The 24908-nt window shown below is 41.4% G+C and overlaps 1 protein-coding gene across 2 annotated transcripts in view; it reads left to right on the top strand.

Annotated features, from left to right (window-relative positions):
• cachd1 (cache domain containing 1) overlaps nucleotides 1-23152 on the top strand; it is a 77401-nt gene extending 54249 nt beyond the window's left edge. The window contains exons 11-28 of one of the 2 annotated variants that reach the window (XR_006843611.1): nucleotides 2426-2549; nucleotides 2710-2827; nucleotides 4406-4574; nucleotides 4729-4871; nucleotides 5716-5897; nucleotides 6666-6776; nucleotides 8274-8396; nucleotides 9027-9126; nucleotides 9262-9378; nucleotides 9805-9965; nucleotides 10317-10403; nucleotides 11542-11658; nucleotides 12561-12712; nucleotides 13327-13488; nucleotides 14105-14182; nucleotides 14393-14494; nucleotides 19286-21272; nucleotides 21528-23152. Coding sequence is in view for 1 of the 2 variants with exons in the window: in XM_046391827.1 (XP_046247783.1) it covers nucleotides 2426-2549; nucleotides 2710-2827; nucleotides 4406-4574; nucleotides 4729-4871; nucleotides 5716-5897; nucleotides 6666-6776; nucleotides 8274-8396; nucleotides 9027-9126; nucleotides 9262-9378; nucleotides 9805-9965; nucleotides 10317-10403; nucleotides 11542-11658; nucleotides 12561-12712; nucleotides 13327-13488; nucleotides 14105-14182; nucleotides 14393-14494; nucleotides 19286-19536 (2297 nt within the window). In the remaining variant the exon portion in view is untranslated. Of the gene's footprint in view, nucleotides 1-2425; nucleotides 2550-2709; nucleotides 2828-4405; nucleotides 4575-4728; nucleotides 4872-5715; nucleotides 5898-6665; nucleotides 6777-8273; nucleotides 8397-9026; nucleotides 9127-9261; nucleotides 9379-9804; nucleotides 9966-10316; nucleotides 10404-11541; nucleotides 11659-12560; nucleotides 12713-13326; nucleotides 13489-14104; nucleotides 14183-14392; nucleotides 14495-19285 lie in introns of both variants that reach the window. The other variant, XM_046391827.1, reaches the window with a different exon arrangement.
• Nucleotides 23153-24908: the final 1756 nt, after the last annotated feature.

A 24908-nucleotide genomic window follows, 5' to 3' on the forward strand; every position in this document is an offset into this window, starting at 1 on the left:
TACAGGACCAACAGACTCCAGTGGTCTACAAAACATTCCTGTGTGTATTCAAGATATCAATCTTTGTTAGTCACAGCCTTAAATAAACACTCTGAATGGTTAGAAGAGAGTGTATTTTGGTGTTTTTGCTTCACATAAAAGTGGAATTACACTTTATTTTGTGTGTCTCAGCTTCCCCCACAGCCATTATCCCTTATTAGACTTAATTCACATCTTCTTGGTAGCACTGGCACTTCTTTGGCATCACATTCTCCGTTGAGCCGTGACTCAGTGAGTTGCCACAGTGCACGGCGGCAGTGCTCATGTCCGGTCTCGGTTTGTTTTGGCCCCAGCAAAGGGGGTCTAGACTTAAACCGCTGGTGCCGCACAGCAGGTCAGTTATGGTCTTTAAGCTGAGCGGAGAGCAGCAACATTAACGGACGCGGTTTTGCAAGATGGCGCTATAGCCATCATGTTAAACTGAGTAACATTGGCTGTAATACCATAACATTACCCTCCTACGATATGAAAACGGTAAATGGAGTCTGAGATATTTTTATTTGCTGCATTTACAGATAACATACATGACGGTGGCATAACTATCAGCTTATATGTGCCCCAGCTGTTTTTCAGATCTTTCTCTACTTGGAAAAGTCTCTGCATCCATCACTCCCATCAGAGAGGAGAACAGCGAAAGTACTAAACGACTAAAACTGAATATTTTCCAAGCCTGGTGGGAAATTAAGCCTAGATTTAAAAAGTGAAAAGTAGACTCCTGTATATCTAAAATGACAGGCAACAAACACCACAATAACCAGGCTTGATTTGTGTATGGTTTTTGGCCTCTGGCGATGCCATGCTAATATGAGACACGACGAAGGGATAATTAAAACAAGATGGAGCAAGATAAAGTGGAAATGAAAGGTTGCATGACGTGTAGAGAGGGAGGGAAATAGGAGAGAAGAGAAGGTCAAGTATAGTGGAACAAAACAGGAAACATGGACAGACCCACATTCAAACACCTGGATGATTTCAGTAAGTGTTCAACAGTTCAACAGAGTTTTTTTTCCTATTAAACCCAATTATTGCAAGCGAATTTTTGCAGCTGTGCGAGTTTTGCTTCTCGGTGGTGCCGTTCAATGAGTCTTTTTTTTTCCTTCTAAAATGTTTATCGTAATAAGTATAACATCAAATTACAACTTATTACTGCATCGTGCTTATTAGGGCACCAACTGGGTAAACACTAACAAATTACTCTCATTGAAGTTATTAGCTGGCATTCAAATCGTCTGCTGCCCATTAGAGTGTAGGTGAATACGATTAGGAAATGCACCACTGACAGGAGGCTTAGGGACCTGCAACTGAGTAAACTGGAAATATTTTAGCATGGGGGGAATCGTGTGACTTTTTGAATTTGTGTGTTGATCAGCATTGAGCTTGCTGGCTTGTAAACTAGATTAAATACAGATTTATGGATAATTTAAAGAAATCTGTTCTGTAGTTTGCTATATGAGGACACACCTGCTGCTTGTCTGAGAAACCGACACACACTCTTTTTCAAATATACACAGTGTATTAGTACTGTGATAAAGAAAAAAAAAAACACAGCCGTCTGCTTATTTACTTCTTTCTGAACAGATGGGCTTTCAATCCTGTTTCTTAAGGGCTTTTTGTTTCTCCCAAAATGATTACTTGCTGCTGTTCAGAGCTGTGTTTATCACAGCACTCCGCTCCATAGCAGCGCCAGAATACTGTTTGATACTGAGCTTCTTTAAATGCTATTGCCTCTCACTGTGAAATTTAAGATTTTAGAGACAGAGTAGCATTAAAATCATCATAATCCGTCTGTCACCCTCAGCTCTTCTTTGGAAGAGACTGCAAGCATAAACTTCGAAATGATTCTACTTTCGCAAACAACCTAAAATTAGTAATTCTACAGTGCAAAATAGCTGACACGCAGTAGGTTTGTGTTTTGCTTAGTTTGAAATGTGTTTTTGTTTCTTCACACTTAGGCTTTTACTGAAACTTTGATAAGGAGGTGGCCGCGGCTCAGCTTGTCTCTTTGTTTGGCTAACTTTTCAGAGGTTGGGAGAGGTCTTACTTATTGTTGGCAGGACATCATTATATCTTGATATCATTGGTGTCATATATTCACTGTGCCAAAAACTCATATCACAGTAACATTTTGAGAGACCAGGACGCTGGGTGAATCAAGCGGCGTTGCATTTAATGACTTCTGTAAATTCAGCACTGTGCTTTGTTTCTTGCCTGGATTAAAAAACATAAATCTTCTTTGTGGTTTTTGTTTGACATTTACTGCAAAATTCCCTGCTGGTGTTGCACACAGATCCAGTGTTCCTTATTTGGTTCATGTAAGTTGTTGTTTCAGTTTGTGTATAAGCACCATTTAATGGCGTTGCTGTTGTGAACATGTTTCATTTCCCAGGTTACACCCTGATGCATCCATCGCTAACACGGCCCTACCTGATGACCGAGCCTCCCCTGCACACTGACGTCATCCACTACGAGAATATCCCAGGATTCCCTGCTGTGCGACAGAACATCCTCAGGTAAGGACGAGAAGCTTTTTTTTAAAAAATAAAAAACTACTTAAAGGTTGATTTCAGGAAAAACATTCAAAACCGTAATTCCACCGTGGATACACACTCAGCATATTTTATGTGCACTTTTTGTCATTTAGCTCTTTGTATTTTTATTTCTTTTTGGCAGCCTCCCCCTGGGCAGCCAGGTCATTGCTGTGCCAGTCAACTCATCTCTGTCCTGGCACACCAACCGGCTCAGGGACAACAGCAAAGATGCGTACAACGTCAGCTATGCCTGGAAACTGGTAGGTGTCCTGTAGACCACATAAAGACAAAACATCTGACATGCGTTCACTGGTGTGTTTTACATCTCAGTCCAGCACTTTGCCCATATTGAACAGTGGACTTTGTGCTCACTGTGTTCACACTTGTAGACACCTGCAAAGTAATGTCTGATCTAAGACCTAACTGTATGCAAACATTTTCCCAAAGACACAAAGATAAAGGATTACAAAGTTAGGAGTTAAACGAATGATGCAGCAGGATACAGTATTTTGTTGCTTGGGAATAATATTAGATTAACACGTGTGGAGGTGGAAATTGTTTATTTTTTCTTCATTTGAATGCCAGTAGTCCAGAGTAAATGTGAGCAGAAGGGTATTTTGTTCGAAACCGAACATCACTTGCACAGAGCAGAGAACAACTGATGATCTTTGGCGGGGAGCCACTCTCGTGTTGGATGAAAAACTCTCCCATACACTTAATCTCTATCTCTTCCATTTCTGTCTTCAGCTCTTTATCATTACTGAACCGCTGTCTAAAAGCGCTGTAGAGATTTATGCTCCCTATCTTTATTTCTCCACCAAACCTCCGCCACCTTAAATTAGCCGGCATAATAAAACCCAAGCGCTCCCACACCCAGAAACTGTCTGTCCCTTGAATCTGCTTTTCCTCTCAGGCCCAGAGGTGTCATGTTGTGGGAATAAATGGCAACAGAGCAGCAATAACCTCACACCATCGAGAGTCTTTTTGCTTTCCGACATTTAGAATTTTGGCAGGAGCAAAGAAATCACACTTAATTCAGGCATTTCACTTTTAGCCATTTTTAAAAGCGTTTGACATTTTGTTTTTTTCACACAGGCGCTAGAGTTCATGCACGTCACCTTTGCCATGAGTTTGGCAGTTGTCTGTTTTTCTTTAAAATGAACTCTCCAGAGCCAGAAAAATTGTTAATTGGCCCAGAAAGAGTGTTGTTTTCCCATACAGTTGTGTCTTTTTTGTTAACCAGAGTTTAAAAACAAAATGTCAAAAATGTGTCATCAGAAGCTCTTTGACACTTTGCATGATTTAACATTGAAACCACAGAATTTGGGCCCAGACGGGCCCTGCGTGGTGTGAAAGCAGCTCCTGAGCCAGACGCATTTATCTTCTGTGGAAGACGCCTGAGGCCCATGACGGCTGACACTAAACACTGGACGAGAGAGCTGATAGGAATGAGGGAGTGTGTGTAATGTCACATTCTCTCAGCCTCCTAGTTTGTACAATGCATTCTGGGCCGGGATATATGTATTACATCATCTCCCAGTATTTCATTTATTCGCTCTCTCGCTTCGTCTTTCTTTGCTGCCCTTGTTATGTTCTGCAGCAGTTGTTTGGAGTTAAGAAAGACCAAAAACAAAACCTACTAAAAGTATTGCTTTACCATCAGTATCAAAATCAGAATTCCTTTATTTATCCCCGAGGGGAAATTCTTTAAAGCCCATTGCTGACAGGAAAGTCTCACTCGCACATTTTTGGTTTTGGTCTTTTCACTGGATACGTTGACAGTTGCAGAAATGTTGAATGTCACTGGCCTTATTCTCCACTCCTGTGTTGTCCTCTAGGTTCAGGACACGTCGTTCATCCTGTGCATCGTGTATGTGCAGCCGGAGATCCCGGTGAAGCAGCTGAAGAACCTGAACACAGCTCCCAGCTCCAAGCTGCTGTACCATCGTTTAGACCTGCTGGGTCAGCCCAGCTCCTGCCTGCACTTCAAGCAGCTTGCCACAGTTGGTAAGATTGAGCACCCAATCCGCAGCACTGGACCGATATATAATCATCTGGAATAACAAATGAGTTTACAAACTTTTTCTTTATTCATAGTCAGCATTAAATCTTTGATTAGCGACTCTGACTGTCCCTTTTTCCCTTTCTGTCTCTTTCCCAGAGTCTCCCACTGTGATGTTGGCAGCCGGTAGTTTCTCCTCTCCCTATGAGCACCTCAGTCAGCCAGAAACAAAGCGCATGGTGGAGCACTACACCGCCTACCTTAGCGATAACACCAGGCTCATAGCCAACCCGGGCCTCAAGGTAAACGAGCGTGGAAACACAGATGCACCTCACGGCTAAGATGAGCCTGTTGGCACACACAGGGTTAATGTTGTTTATCTGGCATACACAGGGCACACAGCCCCACGGTCAGCTTACGTTGATGTACACAAATATTTGTATATTGATGGGTCACAGGATAAGTATTTGTTAATCTATGTTAAAGTCTACGTTAAATACTGGTTAAATTCTCAGCTAAAATTCGCAAATTTCAAATGAAATTCTGCATCTTTAAGAAGGGACAAACCCCCACGTGTTTTGGCAGTCTGTGTGCATTCCTGTCCTGGGGGGGAGTTAGGGGTTAGAGTTTGAACTCTAAGCCTCAGTCCCAGCTCTGATTCCCAGGCTAGTCTTAAAGCCCCCCTCCAGTGACCTCATCACTCCTCTCAAACTCTGACGCTTCTCTGAAGGTGGTACAGAGATGTGATTTTTCAGGGTGTTTTTCAGGGCTTTGGGGCTAATTGAGCTCCATTGATTCCTCAGCACTGATTTTCTGAGGCTATTTGTGATTTTTATGGTTATACTTTCACAGCTGAACTTTAAAAACATATATGTGTTACTGTATTTAGCAGATGTATACAAGAATCATTTCAAATTTAGGTGTTCTTTAATTGGCAGGAGTTTTTTTTTGGTTTTTGGGTTTACTGGAGGCAAACTTGCCAACTTAGATTTCAGGCCAACTCCAGATTAAGACACTTTTCTCTTACTTTTCTACTCCTTCCTCGACATTTTTCCTCCTCTCCTTGTTTATCTCCTCTTTCCTTCCCTATCTCTTCTCACCTTATTTTCACCCTCTCCGTCCCTCTTCATCCTTTCCCCTCTGCAGTCCTCTGTCAGGAACGAGGTTATGGCGACCAGTCACGTCACGGATGAGTGGATGACACTAATGGAAATGAGTAGCCTCAACTGCTACATTGTGCGCCGTTACATAGCAACACCCAGTGGGGTTCTCCGGATTTATCCAGGATCACTGATGGACAAAGCCTTCGACCCGACCCGGAGACAATGGTGAGGCTTGGGGCAGGGGGTGGGCAGGAGGTGTGTGTGTGTGTGTGTGTGTGTGTGTGTTTGTGTGTGTTTTTGAGGAGCAAAAGAAGGTTGGAGGTGGTGTTGGGCAGGGAGGAGTGTTAAAGGGAAGTATGTGTGTGCACGCTGCAGGTGCATACTTGTGCTTTAAATAATCACCAGGCGATACTGAGCTGAATTCTAACGAGATGTCAAACAGCCAATAGAAAGCAAGCATTTTTCCTTGCTGTTCACCAAAATTTTAGTAAGTCAAAGTATTTTTTTTTCCCAAAACACAAGTTTTTAATTATTTTATTCTGGAGGGATTTATGCTTTCCTAGTGAGGATGATTATTAGAAGGGTTTCTGCAGCTTTATTACTGTGTGCACTTAACTTGTCTGTGATCAATTTAAAGATTTTTCTTCTTTGTAAATGTCAGCTCTGCTTTTCATCCTTTCTTTTTTATCACTTAACTGAAACAAATGTATGGAGAGAGAAAAACAAACATATATATATATATATAAGTATGTTCAACTTGTGCAGTGAATCAGTGAATCCAAACATGTTGTTATAAAGTAAAGTAAGTCAAATTCGTGATCAGTCACAGTTGGTTTGTATAAAGTCGTGCCCAAAACAAATGCACCAGCAATTCTCTGCCATCCTCATAAAAAATTCAGCTTTCCGTAAGTTCTGACCTCATTTACTTTGTTAGCCTGGAACATTTAAAATGGCCAACTTGATGAAATGAGCCTGTGCTGTTGTGTTGTGTAGGTACCAGCATGCTGTGGCCAACCCTGGCCTCATCACCTTCACGGGGCCGTACCTAGATGTAGGCGGTGCAGGCTACGTTGTCACCATCAGCCACACCATCCACGCCTCCAGGTGAGAAGAAGGTGTATTTTTTTTTTTTTTAATGCAGTAAGCCCCTACAATTTGGTGGTTTTCTCATAAAAGCAAAACAGGAAATAAAAGCGCAATCATCAGGACACAAATTTCCTGATTGTGTTGATCTCCTTAAAGCAGCTGACTCAAGAGACTCTTGGGAAATGAAGCAACAGTGTATGCGCAGTCATCCAGTATTTGATTTTCAGCTCATTGTTTGGCTGTCTGGTCCACAACTTTACTGTTTCGGTTCAGCTGTTCATTGGCGCCGTTTTCAGAGGAAAAACTCTGAAGACCCACTGCACACTACCTTCCCAGCACCTACAACAGACAGACTCAGTTAGAGACTAGCAGGTGAATATAGTGGAGCATTTAGCTCATAAAGAGTCACATATATTTCCATGAGGACCTGGTAGAGACCAAAACCAGAGCTAAAAGAGGCTGAAGAATAGTCTTAAATTCTAAGGATTTACAGTAGCAGTTTAATGAGTGATCATAATGTCAGAGTTTTTTTTCCTCCAACTGAACAAAAAGTCAGGTGTTGAGCATTTCATGACTGACAAATATGCATGAATGTTTAACACCTTGGAAATGATGAGCTGTTTGTCGATACTGCTCATCAGCAGATTCGCTGTTGTTATCGGTTGAGGTGTCATTGTGGAAGCCATCTCAGCAGAGCACTTAGTTTCTTAACGCAGTAGATAATGTGAACGAGGCTAAAGGAGACCATTGACCATTTATTTTTTGCTTCGTGGCAAAGTGTAGCGATTGACAGGACGTCCCTCAACTAAATGCTATGGGTTCACTCTCAGTTATCTTCAGGTATCTGATCTTCCAAAGTGCCCTTGAGCAAGGCTTTGTATTCCCATTGTCTCCTTGAGTTTGAACGTTAGAGCTCTGTACTCTGGCCATTTTTTTTTTCTTGAAGCTAAAGCAGCATGTTTTGGACACAGCTTCCTTGAGTCGGAGGCTTTGAGGCGTGTGTGTGTAACTGCAACTGAGATTAAAGTGTTTATGTTTCTAGTTCTGTGAACCTGAAATGCAACTCAGCAACACAACACTGCCTTCAAGGGCACAATAGCAACTGTTTACCATGGTCCCTGCATATGTACAGTATAAACACTCAGTATCAGTCTGTTTGAAAAGTCGGGATTAGTGTGTTGATGAGTGGCTCAGTGAGCGTAACATTGTGCAGCCTGTATCCTGCGTAAACACAGGTTTAAAGAGAGTGTGCCTGTGTGTGTGTGTGTGTTTTGTGTATGTGTTTAAGGAGGATTTTTTTGGCCGATGTTGCTAAATATTTATGTAACCTTAGAGACAATTACTTCTGTCAGCTTAACAAATAGTCACAGCAAGCAGCTTAACAGAAAAGTTGAACTTTTTCTCCAGGAATAAATAAATAAATAAATAAATAAATCTTTGATGATGATTTTCTGTCTGCTCCTTTTCTTCCTCTCTCTGTCTTCTTCTGCTCTGTTTCTTCCTGTCTCTCTTTAGCTCTCAGATGGCTCCTGGTTATGCCGTCGCAGTGATGGGGATTGACTTCACCTTACGCTACTTCTATAAGGTCCTGCTGGATCTGCTGCCCATCTGCAACCAGGACAAGGGCAACAAGATCAGGTAGGAAGAGGAGGTTTGGCTGACTTGTCTGTTCTTTTCACTCACTCATATGAATCATTCCCTCTTCTTATTTTTGAATTTCTTCTTTGGCTTTCCTTTGGCTAAACTTCTGTTTAACCGAGCGAGAATTAAACTTACAGAGAGACGGAAAAGAAAAACGAAAGAGGGAAGAAGAGATAAGCTGATTATCTCAGCATTCCTGCTAGAGATGTGATGTCGCTGCTGTCTCAGTCCAAGACACCTTCTCCAGCTTTTATGTCTCTCTTTAGTTTTTTTTCCCTTCATTCTTTTTCTTCCACCCCTCCTTTCTTAGTCCCCTCTTCTTCCCCTTCCTCTCGTTCTCTCTCTCTATCCACTTCCTCCTTCATGCTCTCTGTGTTGGTGTTCAGGAGCCATGTAAAACAGGATTAGCCCAAAGGGGGTGTGGGGCAGAGAGGAGCTCTGTTGAATGGCTGAAAGTTTAAGGGACTGAGGGGAAAAGAATGGCTCAGTATTATGCATACTGAAGTTGAATTAAAAAGAGGAAAACAGGGGGAGCCAGAAATATACTGGTTAATGAAAGAGTACTGCTTTACCTAATGTAGCTTTACATATATTCTGTCTATACGTGTTTGTATGTGTACGTTGTAGGTGCTTCATAATGGAGGACAGAGGGTACCTGGTGGCTCACCCAACTCTCATTGACCCCAAAGGTCATGCCCCTGCAGAGCAACAGCACATCACGCACAAGGTAAAGGACGTCAGCCAAAAAAACGAATTTAAAAATCGCAACTTACAGCTGCAGTGAGCTTCCTTCTCTCCCCATCCTTTTCATGGTCACATTTCCTTCGTTTCACATTTCATCGGCCCGTCTTCTGGATTGCAGGAGCCGCTGGTGGCCAATGACATCCTGAACCATCCCAACTTTGTCAAGAAAAACCTGTGTAACAGCTTCAGTGATCGCACCGTGCAGCGCTTCTACAAGTTCAACACCAGCATAATGGTGAGTCAGGAAAAATGTGAGATAAGTCGATGTGCGAATGACTGCACATGGACATGCATTCAGTCAGTTAAACCAGCAGACAGGCACACAACTGAGGGCCTCTCCAAGCAAAATGTGAATATGTGATAGTGCAACACTGCTCCCTTGTGGTGAGCCTTGGTGTTGCAACCTTGAATTGTTCTCACGGGCCTGGATTATAACTGCAGTGTGGTTTTGTGTGGTTAAGAGTCTGAGAATGTCTTATTTAAGGCCAACAGCTTTTAAGTAATTAAGGTACATTTTGTCAAAATGTTATGCTGTTTCATTCATGCCCAGTCCTAGAATATGTCATATATTCAAATCTCTTATGCACATTTTTTATTATCGGTTGTTCAAAAGATTTCTAACCTTTTTTTTTTTTTTTTTGATGATGTCTGTCTCTTTTAGGGGGACCTCACAAACCTGGTCCATGGTAGCCACTGTTCTAAGTACCGTCTGACTCGAATCCCCGGCACCAACGCCTTTGCCGGTATTGTCAATGAGACGTGTGATTCTCTGGCTTTCTGTGCCTGCAGCACCGTGGACCGGCTCTGTCTCAACTGCCACAGGTGTCTCCTTCACCCATGCACTGTTTTACATACCTGTCGGGCACTTCAGTGTGTCGCTAACATAACAGGATACTACTGTTGTATGCTATTGAAGAGTAGATTTGGGTTTTGTGTGATCTTTCAGCAAGACAACAAGACAAATCCCTCAAAGTTCAGTAGAGATTAAGATCTGACATGATGATGATGCTGAGTCATTATGCAAACTGGATTTACAGACACATCAGAGTCAAACAGAAGCTCAGCTAATCAAACATTACACGTGGACTTGTAAATGGAGCTGAGGATAACCCATTACAGCAAACTATGGTGACAATGAATCTCACTGTCTTTCTTTGTGGTGGGCTTTTTCAGAATGGAACAGAATGAATGTGAATGTCCATGTGAGTGCCCCCTGGAGGTCAATGAGTGTACTGGCAACCTCACCAACGCTGAAAACAGGTCAGAGCAAGAAGACACGGCTGAGCCACATATTGCATTTCATTTCACTTTCCTGATGAAGCCTGTTAGAGCATGGTGAGATAAGATGTGAATTGCAGTCATGCACATAATGACAGGCGAAGAGGAAAACTGTGTTCTGTAATACCAGGATTTTACCTTCACTTAAAAACTTCTCCAACTCCTTGTGAAAAGGAAAATGACGTAAGTCTGCGGGCTGAATATTAACAATAATGTCATAAGTTAAGGCTCCTAGTGTGACGTCCCTCCATGTTGCTGTGACAGAGATGTCAGTCACAACCCAGACAGAAACAGTTTGGACAGGTTGACAAATAAAAACTATTAGGATCAGACAAAGAAAACGGCTTCCCTTTAAAAAAAAAATCACTCAGGTGAAAACTACATGAAGATTCATGATACATGATGAAGCCAGACTGAGTCTGCCAGTTCCGTGTGTTGTCCTCTTTTTATTTTTTCACCTGCATCAGTAATGCAGACAAACAGTTTGCAAGCTCACCATCACATGTTTTAATATGTGATGTCTCTCAGATATGAATTAAACTTACTCGCCTTCAGTAGTTTTTTGTGCTAATCCTACACATGATAGCAGTGCCTCCAAATGCACATCTTTCCAGACTGGCAAGTCCCTGTCTTGTTCCTATTTTTGTCTTCTGGACTGTGGACATGTATGCGCTCCTGGAAACGTTTTGGGAGCTGTGGAAATGTTTGTGGGTGTTTTTTTTCTCTCTCTTTTGTTTCCTCCATCTCCTTTCATCAGCCGTCAGCAGCCTTTGATTGCACGTCAGTGTTTCAAATGCCAGTTCCTTCTTTATTTCAGGAAGACATGCAATTATCATTTTTTGCTGTCAGATTTTTTTGTGTGTGTGTTTTGTTTAAGGCAGCATTGAAGTTTGTCCATTTAGAAATTTAAAGCAGCTTTGCATAAAATGACACGCTAAACACATTCCTTTGAGGGCTCATGCTTTGACTTCTCTTTATGTTAAATTTTCTGTATTTGTAGGAAGTAATTGTGTTTCAATGTAAGATGTGGGTGCTTTTGACAAATAACATGTATAGGATCTGAACCTTTCTGTATTTTCACCTTGCACATGTTTTCTGATTGTGTGTGTGTGTTGTACAGGAACCCCAGCTGTGAGGTGCACCAAGAGCCAGTCAGTCTGAATGTGATTGATCCCGCTCTGCACGACACCCTGCCCCAGTGTATCAACACTCGCTGTAGCCAGAGATACACCAGCAGGTAAACACGACGAACTGCACACACACACACACACACATTAACAAGTATAATGAATAAATAAATGCATATATAAATTATATTTGAACAAACACAAACAACACACCTGAATGTATCATGAGGTGCACGATATAGACAAAAGTATCCAGACACACCTCCTTATGGGGCTGGTTTTCAGGGGTTGGGCTCGGCCCTGACTTCCAGTGATGGGAAAATCTTCCTGCTTCAGCATCCAAGACATTTTGGACAATGCTATGCTTCCAACTTTGTGTCAACAGTTTGTTGAAGGACCTTTTCTATTCCAGCATGCGTATGTCCCAGTGCACAAAGCAAAGTCCATAAGCACATGGTTGGATGAGTTTGGTGTGGAAGAACTTGATTCCCACAGGAATACTCCAAAATCTTGTGGAAATCCTTCCCAGAAGGGTGGAAGCTGCTCTAGCTACAAAGCTGTCTGTGTGTTTAGAATATTAAAGTTCCTGTTGTCCCAGTTGTCTCAGTATGTTTGTTTGTATGGTGTATATGGGGTGTAATTGCAATGAGAGTTGTATGAGAACATGATCAGCCCAGTGCCACCCAGTGGCAGCAAATGAGAATACATGGTAATGATATGCTCATATTTTTAGCTGTGGGTCACTGTAGAATTTACTCTTTTTTGGTTTAGCATTGTTGGCATGTATTTAACCCCAAATCCTTACTGTGTGTGCATGAAAGAGAATGGAGTGCAACACACTGTTAAAGACATGACAAGCCTTTGAAACCACAGGGTTTTTTTTCCCTCATATATAGAGTTGTGATTTACAGAAAAAGTAAACCTTTTGTCTTCAAAAGATTATTTACCATGTGGCGTATCTCTGAAACACTTCAGATGTCTTTATACTGATATATTCTGTACCCTGTTGCAGTGACTGTTTCGGTGTGTTGGACTGCGAGTGGTGCATGGTGGACAGTGATGGGAAGACTCATCTGGACAAGCCATACTGTGCCCTGCAGAAGGAGTGTTTCGGGGGCATCGTAGGCGCCAAGAGTCCCTACGCAGATGGCCTGGGACTTCTAGGTGAGTGAAATGTGGACATAAATCAAACTACACAGAGGTGCTTTCTGTAAAGAAAAACATTTATGAGATCCTTTGTTTTGTTAATATGTGTATTTTTAATTAAGCTACAAAGAGTTTGAGTTCTTTAGGGTCTTGGTCCAGTAGTCATGTGATATTTGCCTTAAATGTACTGTAGTGTACAGCATCAGCCAGCAGAGTTAGGACGCAAACAAGCAGAAGACAAAAGTGTGATTATTTTCAGGGTTTTCGGACAGTAAAATGTCTCTTTTGTCCATCACTAGTGTGATGTGAATGTGAATTCATGTGAATGTGAATGTGAATTCAACTTTTCTTTTTCTTGGTTATTCTTCTTTGTTTCCGTTATCAGATTTTTCAAAAAGAAAATTTGGCCGTCTGCCTGCAGTTGATTTTGTTGACTTTTCTTTGGCATTTCATACTGGTGAGGGATTAGAAGTGAAAGATGTCTGAGCGTCGTGGCATGAGCTGGGATCTGAGCCTGAGCCGCTTCCTATCGGCTTCTTATCGCTTCTCGAGCCATCTGAAATCCTTTCCTTCATAAACACCTCTTTGTTCATCCTTGTGCTCTCCTTTGTCCTCCTGTCTTTCCTCCACAGACGAGGAGGTGGCGTCTCTCAATATGATCAAGAGCGCCCCAGTGGGTCCAGTCGCCGGAGGCATTATGGGATGCATTATGGTGTTGGTGCTGGCTGTGTATGCGTACAGACACCAGATCCACAGGCGTTCGCATCAGCACATGTCACCGCTGGCAGCACAGGGTAAGACTGATGTGCTTCTCAAATACACACTCTCGTACAACTTGTACAACAGAGCACCACTTTCCACCTCTGTATTGAATGTTTTGTTCTTGCTTGCCCACTGGTTGGCCTGTGGTAAACTACAAGAGGGAACAAGTCTGGAGCAGCAGCTGCTTATATTGACCTGCACATTTCCACATGCTGGCATTTTTTTTTTTGAAATATCAGAGGAAGAAACAAAGTTTTAAAGCAACCTGCTTAACAAACGGCGGGGTGAGTGCTGCTGAAGTAAACGTCTCCGCCGCCGCTGCGTGATTTGTGTAATTTCTCAACGTTATTGACAGAAACATCAACATGATTGCAAACTCATTAAAACTCCCCGAGTCTGGGTCACTTTTTATCTGATAGTTTGGTAAACAAGTTAAAATAGATGGTGGAGAGCGTGGCTGTGTTATGACAAGGCATTAGGCTGAGGAAGTAGCTCTGAAAGTTGCTACACTCTGCTCTGTGTGACGGTATTTAAAACCGTCTGTCTTTGTTCACTTGTCAGTCAGACTTGTACTTCACATTATGGCGTAGCAGCATCTGTCTCACTGTGGTATCTTTTCTTATTCCAATCACCTCCATGCTGCTCCAGAAATGTCAGTGAGAATGTCCAACTTGGATAATGAACGAGACGAGAGGGATGAAGACAGTCATGAGGACAGAGGAATCAGTAAGTATAGTTTGACATTGAATAAAAAAAACAACAGTACCTTTAACACACACACACACACACACAGACACACAACACTTAAATATGGGTTTGAATACTTAAGATGAAGCAATTGCAGTGTGTTTTAAATTTGGTCGGTGCTATGTGACGATGTGATGGCGCCAGGTATTTGAGTACCAAACCAGACCTGTGTGTTCTCTCTGTTTTCAGTCAGTAACACTCGATTCATTGCTGCGGTGATTGAGCGACACACTCACACTCCTGAACGGAGACGGAGGTACTGGGGGCGATCTGGGACAGAGAGTGACCACGGTAAGACTTAAGACTCATACGCAGATTAACAGATTGTGTTTTGTCATACAGTACTTCTTAGAAAGAGGAACTGAGTAGGTTGCATCTGAAATACACCATATAGACAAAAGTATCCAGACACACCTCTTTATAGGGCTGTTATTCACTCGGCCCCTTACTTCCAGTGAAGGGAAATCTTAATGCTTCAGCATACAAAGACATTTTGGACAATGCTGTGCCAGTTCATTTGAATGTAGAATGCAGTCTCATAAACGTCCCTGTTGGTGAAACGGTCAACAGTCCCAATACTTTTGTCTATGTAGTGTAAAAATGGAGCTATGTCAGCGCAAAACTAGTGGATGCATTTTCTCTTTCTCGGCCTGAGAACACCTGGAGATCCCTCATGAAGAGCTGCTACATGTGGGTGGATCATACCCAGGCCCAGAGGGGTGATGGAAGATGAAATAAATTTATTTACTCTTTTAACAACACGCATTACAGAAACTATATCAGTATATATATATAGTTTTAGCTACAATCTCAGAAATCATACTTGATGGCAAACATAAATGTTACAGCACAGTCTGAAATCCACCGCTAGCTGTCGGTTCTTTGGCAGAGGTTCAGCCCCTGGCTTGTTCTTTTCATTATATCACAGCTCAGAGCCTTGTTTCCCTCTCATCTCCAGCTCAAGGAGAGTTGCTCATGTTCGCTGTAACCGTTTGTAGAACTTGTAAGTCTGACACTCGATGAGCGTGGATGGACAGTTTCACCCACATGGGCTCTTAACACCTACATATGGCTTCACTCCACTTCCTGGCAGCGAGCGTCTCCAGCTCTTGTTGCATAACCGATGATGACAGAGAAAACAAGGATGAAGAGAGGAGAGTGGGCTAAAGTGAAACAAAGACACGAGTAAGAGCTTGTCAGCTGCGTGTTACGTACAGTGTAGCTGTTAAAGCAGAGAGGATGGATTTCAGACAGGGCTGTAGGGAAATGGGAAAATTAGTTTTAGAGCCGATCTTTAGTGACTTTGGTGTTATTAATGTATCTCTCTGCATAACATATTTTTACAATGCAAATGAATTTAACATAATCCTAAATAGCAAAGAAATTATTTTGTATAACAGTGTTTTTTTTGAAGGAATATATTAAGGAAAGGTTTGTCACCCAGAACATAATTTAGGAAGAAGACCATTTTCACATATTTTATTAACATAAACAAAGCGAGAGCATGACACAGCAGTCTAGCTAAATGGACAGGAAAGATGCTGCAGATGTAACTGGCAATGGTAAAGAGGAAAAAAATGAAAATGGAGGACAAGCAGAGAGATGAAGAGATGCAAAAATGATGAAAGAGGGGAAATAAGAGTGAAATACAAGGGCAAGAGGACAGGGACAGAGAGGAAGACGAGTCTGCTATAATGGAAAGAGAGGGTGTTCGTACGTCAGGCAGGAAAAACAAATTCGTTATGGAGTAGCGCTTCAAAGTTTCTGCTCCTCTCTGCTTGGTCAAAGGTGCCCTCCTACCACAATACACTCATACTGCTGAAGGGTATGATGAAACACACACACACACAGCCTACATGCACATCGTCGAAGGATCAGATGTGTCGAGTGAGTGACGCACACATACAGACTGCTGTTTGGGCAGCGATGTCTACAGGAAATGGATACGACATCACCACACACCCTAACATTATACAGTTTATGTTTGCAGCTGCTATTTACAGTATAATCAATGTTTAGGGAGAGGAAGAGGCAGATATTATTATAGTTTAATGTTTTTTCATCTTTCACATTTCAGGCTTTCAAAGAAATTCATGTTTTGGATGCACATACTTAGTCACTTAAGTTTATCCTGACCCTGAATTTTGAAAAAAAAAAAAAAAAATTAAAGGAGAAATGAAATAGAATTGTTTCTGAGATTGGAGCTCTCTATTTGATGCCCTAAAAGTTACTTTGTATACAACAGGTTAAGGCAGTAGTTTGACATTTTGAGATATTATTTAGGCATGAAGATTGATAACACTCTCACGTCTGTACGCTAAATCTGAAGCTACAGCCAGCGGTCGCTAACTTACCTTAAGTAGTTACTGCTTCTGACCAAGAAATGCAGTAGTCCAGTACACGAACTCCATAAAACCACACATTTCCATTTGTCACATTTGGCATAGGCCTAATTGTGCTGTTTTTTAATATAAAACTCTCCAAGCTTTAGACATGATTTGTCTGCTACTGGTAGAAGAAAAGTCTTCACCTGTTCAGAGATCTCCAAGGTCCAATCATAATAAGAAGTCTGGAGTGTGTCTCCAAGGTACAATAACATGGTAGTTTAGCCTGTCTCGGCACACATCTCGACATGAAGAGACATTTGCTTTCCTCACCTGGTGCAGCTGCAGATTGTCCACAGGACACAGTTGGCTGTGGGGAGGGAGCTACAGAGGGATAAACTGTGCTGAAGTTGGCACCTTCCATGTCTGGATCTTCTTTGAAGTCTCCATCCTTGCCTTTCCTTTAATCCCTCCCTTCCTCTCTCCTCCTCTCTGCCACCCCCCTGTTTTCCTCCCTTTGTCACTCCCTCTGCTCCTGCTTCTGTCTCTCCTTTTCTTTGTAAGCTTTATTCCGTTTGGTATCAAAGCCCGGCTAATCTTCTGAGAATCAGGAAGGAAAAGTTCTGAGCAAGTTTGACTCAAGGTTTTTGGTCACCTCAGCATCACAGCACATTGTGGGACATACATAACCTTCTATTATTGACAGTACATGGCATACACCACTAAATAAAAAGAGGGAGAGAACACAAATGAGACATTTCTGTTCTTTGGTTTTAGCCATGCAAGTGGCATACAGATTGAAATATCTCAACAACTGCCAGGAGGAATTGTAATAATGTTTGTGATTCTCTGACTTTTCCTCCAGCATCAGGCCTTTAATCTGTCCAATACTTTGGTATTAATGACAAGATATCTAAAAAAAACAACTCGTTCCTTTTCTATCAGCCTTAGTTTTACCTTGTGTTTAGTGCTAATTAGCAAAGGCTAGCATTCTAACACACTAAACCAAAATGGTGAACATGGTAAACAAACCATACCTTAGCAACAACATGTTAGCATGTTGACGTTAGCATTAATCTCAAAGCATTACAGCTACACGGGGCGGCTTTAATCATTTGCTGATGGTCAATACGAGACAAGATTTCCGCTTGCTAATAGGAACACTCAAAACACAGAGAAGAATGTTAACGGACCAGTTTGTGGTTTAATGCTTCAACCTAACACCTTCTCCCTAAATGGTACAGATATACGAACACCCACTGACTCGCACATATACTCACAAATCACTTGGTTCAGCACCAAAGGAATTAAGCTAAATGCCTTTATTTCCAGATCAACTCCCAAATATTTTTTATAGTCAGACTGTGTGTTTCAGATGGATTTCATGGCCTCGAAAGTGATGAAATCCACTCAGTAGATGAAGGGTTATGTTGAAGTGAAATAAATTAAGAAAACTGTATAAACCCAGAGCCTACAAGGTTTTCATGAAAATTAGCTGCTGGAAGATTACATGTCAGTAATTTCAGTCATTTACAAACCTGTAGGTAAATTTGGCTCGGTACAAATTTTACATCAGTAGAGTGTTGTGTCATAAAATATTGGCCTCTATATGTTCAATCTGTTATTTACTCCTTCTCTGACCCAGTAATCCCTTCTCTCCCCCTGCTCCACTTACCAATGTATCCTAACTGCCATGTTGGCTTATGTTTCAGTCTCCTCAGGCTAAACTTATGTGCAAGATGTGTAGGAAAGTGGTCATAAATATGGATGATTCTTTTTTTTCTTTTTGTCAAATTGTATGAGAAAGCTGAAATCGAAGAAGCTAAGATGCCTAGTAGGGATATTTAGCTGTCAGTGTGCCATCAACAAGCTTTTAGTGCTTTCAGAAACATTTTGTGTTACTGTGTATTCACACGAATGCTTCTGTTGAATATCTGCGACTGGAGGGGGTCATTTATGGAGTTTTTTCTTTTATGGTGTCTTCCCATTTGTTTTCAAAGTTTCTGCAGCTATGCCAAGCTGGTAGAGTAACTGTTAAGTTTTTTAGATTTCCTTTAATGCCTAACTAAGTGCCTGAAGAACAGCATATGGGTTGTCTTTAGGGATGCAGCAGGATAATTACCTGCTTCTCGTGTCCAATACCGATAAGGCAACCAAGTTCTTAACCTGTAGTTAAGGCACACCTGAGGTTCCCGCCAGCGACGACACATTTGGCTCTCCAGTCTACAGTGAGCGTGACAACAGTATGCTGCACTTGTTCTTCTTTGTGTTTACTCACGGAGTGTAAATGTTGTGCTTGTTCAGTCAGTGAAAGCAGTTTGGCTTTGTATTATTGGCTGTGTTTGCTGGCAGTGTTTTTATTACCGGATAATTATTTAAATTTCAACCTCTTGTCATAGTGCAGTGGTTAGCACTGTCGTCTCACAGCAAGAAGAGGCTTGGTACATATTGAGTTTTCAAGTTCTCTCCATGTTTGGGTTTCCTGCGGATACTCCGGCGGAAAGACATGCAGGTCAAGTTAATTGGTGACTCTAAACTGCCCGCACATGTGACTGCGATGAACTAGCGAGTTGTCCAATGCAGGGAGCTCCAAATAGTTTACATTAAAAAGATGATATAAACCTACATTAAATCTATATGACATCAGGCAGGTTTCCCATTGACTTAGCTGCATATTGGGTACTTAAATCACTTAAAGGTTTTATTTTTGGAAAAGAGTGCAGTAACACCAACTTTTTCCCTTTTGTTTTGTCTCCAGGCTACAGCACCATGAGTCCGCAGGAGGACAGCGAGAATCCACCCGGAAACAACGACCCGCTCTCGGCCGGTGTCGACGTCGGTAACCATGACGATGACCTCGACCTGGACACGCCTCCTCAAACGGCCGCGTTGCTCAGCCACAAGTTTCACCCGTACCGACACACGCATTCACACCACCACCCGCTTCACATGCACACGCACCACCTTCAGGCCGCGGTCACCGTGCACAGCGTGGACGCAGAGTGCTGATCTTCAGCGTGACAAACGCCTTCCTGCCAGGGATGAGACTTTTTTCTTTTCTTTTTTTAATTAAAGACTATTTTTAAAAAGGGTTGTGCTGGATTAGACAGCCTACTGTAGGTACTGTGAGGACGGACGGAGCCACAGCTGATGGACTCGAATGCACAGCATCACTGGGCCCCTGGAATCTTTCCCATGAATGGATATTAACTTTGTGGTCTCATCGTGCCAACATCTCCAGCTCAGCCCTTCTTTCAAACCCAGTCCAACAATCTGGCAAGTGTTAACAATATCGCACACTAATAATTACCACACCTGGGCCAGTAAAAATATTCAAATGGGATTCTTTTTGTTTTTGTTTGCTTTCTGAAGGAATCTTTTGGCCTTTGAGCACACAACAACCTTTGGGTGCAAAAAAAAAAAAAGAAACAAAAAAGCCCCAAAAAATGCTGTTTGAGCCCATTCATTAAGGAAAGGAGACAACTGGAACCTGAAAGCCTTGAGGGAAGACAAATGTCGTCATTTCCATGTGGAAAGTCAAAGCAAACACTTTATAGGACCCGAGGATGATCAAATTAACATAGAAGTGTAAATGCTGATTGGACCCCTTTTGCTATAGGGCTCCTTCCCAGCCTCTGCTAGATGTTGCCACACTAAACCTACTTGTGGTGAAGGCCAGGAGGGAAACAGAGCGCTCCTTACGTTTGTGTGAAAGTCTCAGATGAAAGAGTGAAAGTACTGTATTTCCATTCAGACTGGGATCTAATGTGGGATGCTGTTACGGATTCTGTTGCAGCTCGCTGGCTCACAGCTGGCTTGTCTCTGAAAGTTGCTGCAGGGCCTTACACAACACGGTTTTCGGAAGACATTTTCAGAAGTGTCAGTGAACTTGAAAGTAGGAAAAATCCTCCATGATTCACTTAAATATAGGAAACTCTTTAAAGAAGAAAAGATTATTTTTCTACTATTTATTAAAGAGGTAGATTTTTGGGCAAGCATCTGCCACAGACACGAGCAAGAAAGTATTCAGAATAAGTGATACGCACCAACCAACTTCCTATAACTAATGCATCACATTTAGGGCTCATTATTTTTGTTTTTGTTTCTGTAATAAACTGTGTCTAATAGTGGATACTTTGAATTTTAAGAATATCAGTAATACAACAGCCTGAGTGAAAATAGAAAACTTTTTTTTTTTTAATTTAATCACATGAGGGATTCGGGTGCATAAGCAGCAGCTCATTTTCTTCCCATTTTTCTCTTCATTTTCTGTTAGCAGAAGCGTATTCTGTGCTGTCTTCTCCAAAAGAGATTTTTTTTTATTCTAGAGTGTTGCAAACTTCGATGAAGTTAAAAACAAAAATGATGAGACTTAATCGTCCTGTGCCAGAACAGCTGGGTGAAGAAGTGGTCTTTGACATATAGCACATTTTTCTGTCTGTGCTCACAGTCCTGAATCACTGAGGTCCTTGTGTTGTTGTAAGATAAGACTGACTGTGCAGAACATCCTCATCCACAAGATTCAGAGACTTAAGTGCTGTCCGATCTGCCTGAGTAGAAAAACCAGTAAGGAACGGCACCCCTGCAGATACATCACGACTTTTAGCCTCTGAGGCCAAGCTGATACTGCATGTATGTTAAGTTTGTGTGACTGATTTGGTGCAAAACCAGCTCAACTCCCAGTGATGCCCAAGATGGAGTGTGTCTACCATCAGAGACGAAGAGATGCTGCTGCTGCTGCTGTTGTAGGTCACACCCATCTGTCGGCTCCTCTGTGGTCAACCACTCAAATTTTCTACAAAACCTCTCTGGTTTAGCTTGTGTATGTGTGTGTGTGTGTGTGTGTGTGTGTGTGTGTGTGTGTTTGAGAGTGAGAGAGAATGAAGACAGAATGATTATCCTCCTGGAACATTTTCATTGATTATTGTATTTTTTTTTCAAGATAGTATTAGAGAATTATAGGTGAAATTATTATGATTGACAAATCCACTTATTTTTAGGAGGAGACGAGGAGTCGCTCAGCCCAGTCTGTGCTCCGTGGGTTTGATTGTTCAACCAGTCAGATCACGTCAGTGTGGCATCCATTTATCTCTGGGTGCAAAAAATGTTTATTGTTTTTCAGAGATTCATTATGAAGTGTAAATATAGAAACACAAATAGCTATTAATGTCCTGTACACTCCATATTTTTTTATGTTGGTAAGACATGATGTATGCTTCAAGTGATGCTCAGATATTCGAGTTGATATATTGAATTGTCTGTTCATGGTGTCTCACTATATTTATGATGCCTTGGATGTTTTTTTTCTTTAGTTTTATTTTTCTTTAGGTCCATATTGGATGCAAAGTCAGTACTTGGAAAAATGAATACCCACTTTTTATGTTTTAAGAGACTTCTAGTTTTTAAAGTTTTATCGTAACGTCGTAAAAATGTTAAGGAAATTCGGACTTCTCCTTGAACTAATTTAAATTTGCCAAATAAAAAAGGTACTACATCTTTTCACTGAATAGCAACTAAAGCAGCACCCCTTTGTAGTGAATTCAGGGTTTACAGCAAATGGCTGTAAGCCGTGCTGTGGTTCTATTGCTATTCAAGACTGTCAGTCATGTTCATTTAGTTATTTTAGCGTATTATAAAAGTGCTAAATAATTTGACACCTTCTGATAGAGCAGAGAGGTAAAGGCTTGGACTGAGCAAGTGCTCGGCTAACACTAGCGTATACTTTTTTTTTTATATTAGTATGAGTATCATCCAAGTAAAACGTGCCAGTGTTCATACTCGCAGGTAGCTGACTGATTCATTCGCTCATTAAAAGTTGCAAAAACTTGTTCTGTAAATAGTATTCTAATAAATCAAAAAAATAGCAACTTTTTGATCAACCCTTAGCAATTTCAGGCTCAAATGAACAACTTCAGGTTAGCCCCACCCCTTTCCTGTTTAAGCTCCACCCCCTTTTCAGTACAATATACAGTATAGATAGTAGAACAGATACAGATCATGGTGTGCTTGCTCATCTGGTGTTTACATACACCTTCATGGTAAAAAAAAAAATCTTAAAGGCACTACTGTTCTTGAACTGAACTTGAACTGGATGTGTAGTTGGTCAGATATTCCCTGAAGACTTACGGAAAGGTTTGTCATCGCAGTTGTGCCATCAGAGCATTTACTGTAGGAACATTGATTTTAGCCGCAGTCATTTGTAACACAAACGCAATTCAAAATAGTCCTGTTTTCCTTGTGGCACATGATTTCAGTTCAGGTGGACATGGAAGCAGCCTTGTAGCATTTCAGCGCAGTCTTTAGATCACATGCAGTCTTGTGAGTGTATTTCAATAGATGTGTGTGTGTTGGGGCAGTTTCTTTTTCTCCAAGATGAGTTTGTTATTAAGTGCATTTTTTTTTCTGGAGGACTTTTTAACAGTATTTACGAGCTGTTGTAAACAAGTATATTGTATGTCTGTGTGCGCGTGCGGGTGTATGTGTGTGTGTGTGTGTGCAGAACACTCTGAATCACATTAACTAATGTACTGAAGGAACATGTGTACACCACCCCCTCATGTATCATATAAAGTTATCAAATTGAGATTTATTGCAATGTGAATGTGATAAAGTCCATTTTACACTTAACTTGTGTTTTTGGTGGTGTTTGATCTAAAATTGGCTTATAAGCAAAAGGCTCAAAAGAAGTTGTTCTTGTGATTCAGCATTACTGGCAGCTTCTCTCACTTCATTAAGGTGAAAACAAAATTGTCATTGATGATTTCAAGGATTGTGAGTTGCTAATTGTGTGTTGTTTTTTTTACTCACTCATTATGAGCATTTTATTGTTCCTGTAGGTCACTGAGCTGGTCGAGACACAGTGAGTCAGATTATCTGCAAGAGATTTTTTGTGTTGCCTGTTATTTGTGCTCACCAACAGCAGAGTCTGCATACTGTCTGACGGCTCTCCAGCCTGTTTTATTCTCTGTGGTTCACCCAGGGACATTTAGGACACCTACAGCATCACCTACCTCCAAAAAGCTGCTCTTCAGGGGCTCTTTGGCCTTGTTTGAGGGGAGTATTTTTAATGACATGAAGAACTATCTTCTACTAAGTTGAACTGAAATATTTGTCTGACCCAGTAGCTGGAAGAAGGTTTTTTTTTCAGGATCCAAGTCTGCCAGATTCCCCCCTAATAGGAAGTGTACTTGATTAGTAAAAATCAGTTTATATGTTCTACAGATAACCACGGATGGCAAGATTTTCTTACAAGGATAGGTAGTCACAACAATATGCATTATGTATTAAAATCTAAACTTCATTTAGAATAAATTGTAATTTTATTTTTATGTTTTTTTTTTTTGGTGTGGGCTAGTGGCTTTTCTAGTAAGGAAAACATTTTTTGTCTTTCTTCATAAAGCTCAAGGTGATTTTAGCTGAAGTTCATTTTAGCTGGTGACCCCTACATCATGACACAGGGCATTTCACTGCACTTTCAGCTCCACAAAGAGGAGCGTGCTTTTCAGCATGTTTCAAGCTGTTGGGAGTAGGTCATGCCATTTGTGGGTGAAGGAAGAATAGTGGTACATACTGCCTGGGAAGACCCTATCAGTTATTTATGAGGCGTTTCTGTACATGCGGTGTTTCCTGCCAAAGGGAGCTGGAAAACGGCTACCACAGATGGAGAGACGGCATGGTTCTTGAGACAATAAAACAAGAGGCTGCTTTGGTTTTCTTCCTACTTTTAGAAAGAAAATTTTAGAACACACTTTGACGTAAAGTTTTACATCACTTTCACATCGGCCAGCTAGGTTAGCACATGGTAATACTGCATTGTATGAGAATTTCTGTTGAAAAGAAAAACATGACACCCTACATCCCTCTCGCTCATCTCCTGCTTCATATCCCTCCTGAACCCATCATGTGGTCATCGTCTCTGGAGTCAGAGTCCTGGTTGGAGCCACTGTAAATCACCTCAGTGCTGGATTCCCTGTTGGCAAACTGGCCTCACATCAATCTCCAAGGCTGTGTTCGGTCCTGGTCTTGAGGTCTGGAAGTGGTCACTCAGAGGCTTCTAATAAATGTATGTATGTATAATTAGTTTTTATTATCACTTTCATTCAATTTAATTTGTTGTATGAGACTGTTTTAAATTTTACAGTACAACAATATACAAGTATATCAGGGTGTGTGAAGTAAAAGTCTCAAGTGTATACCAAAGTATTGCAAATCAGAATTAAGAGGCCAAATTTAAACGTATGTTCAGCGCGCTGCTTAGCATAGTGAGGACAAAAGAACCCTGTTTAAGAATGATGGTATTTATTTGTGACTTGTTTTCAAAGATTTGCATCTTGAGCTTGAGTCTAGGATCCTCAAACAGGCTCTGGAAGTGGGAGAGTATT

The sequence above is a fragment of the Scatophagus argus genome, chromosome 6 (genome assembly GCF_020382885.2).
Source record: "Scatophagus argus isolate fScaArg1 chromosome 6, fScaArg1.pri, whole genome shotgun sequence".
Taxonomy (NCBI): domain Eukaryota; kingdom Metazoa; phylum Chordata; class Actinopteri; family Scatophagidae; genus Scatophagus; species Scatophagus argus.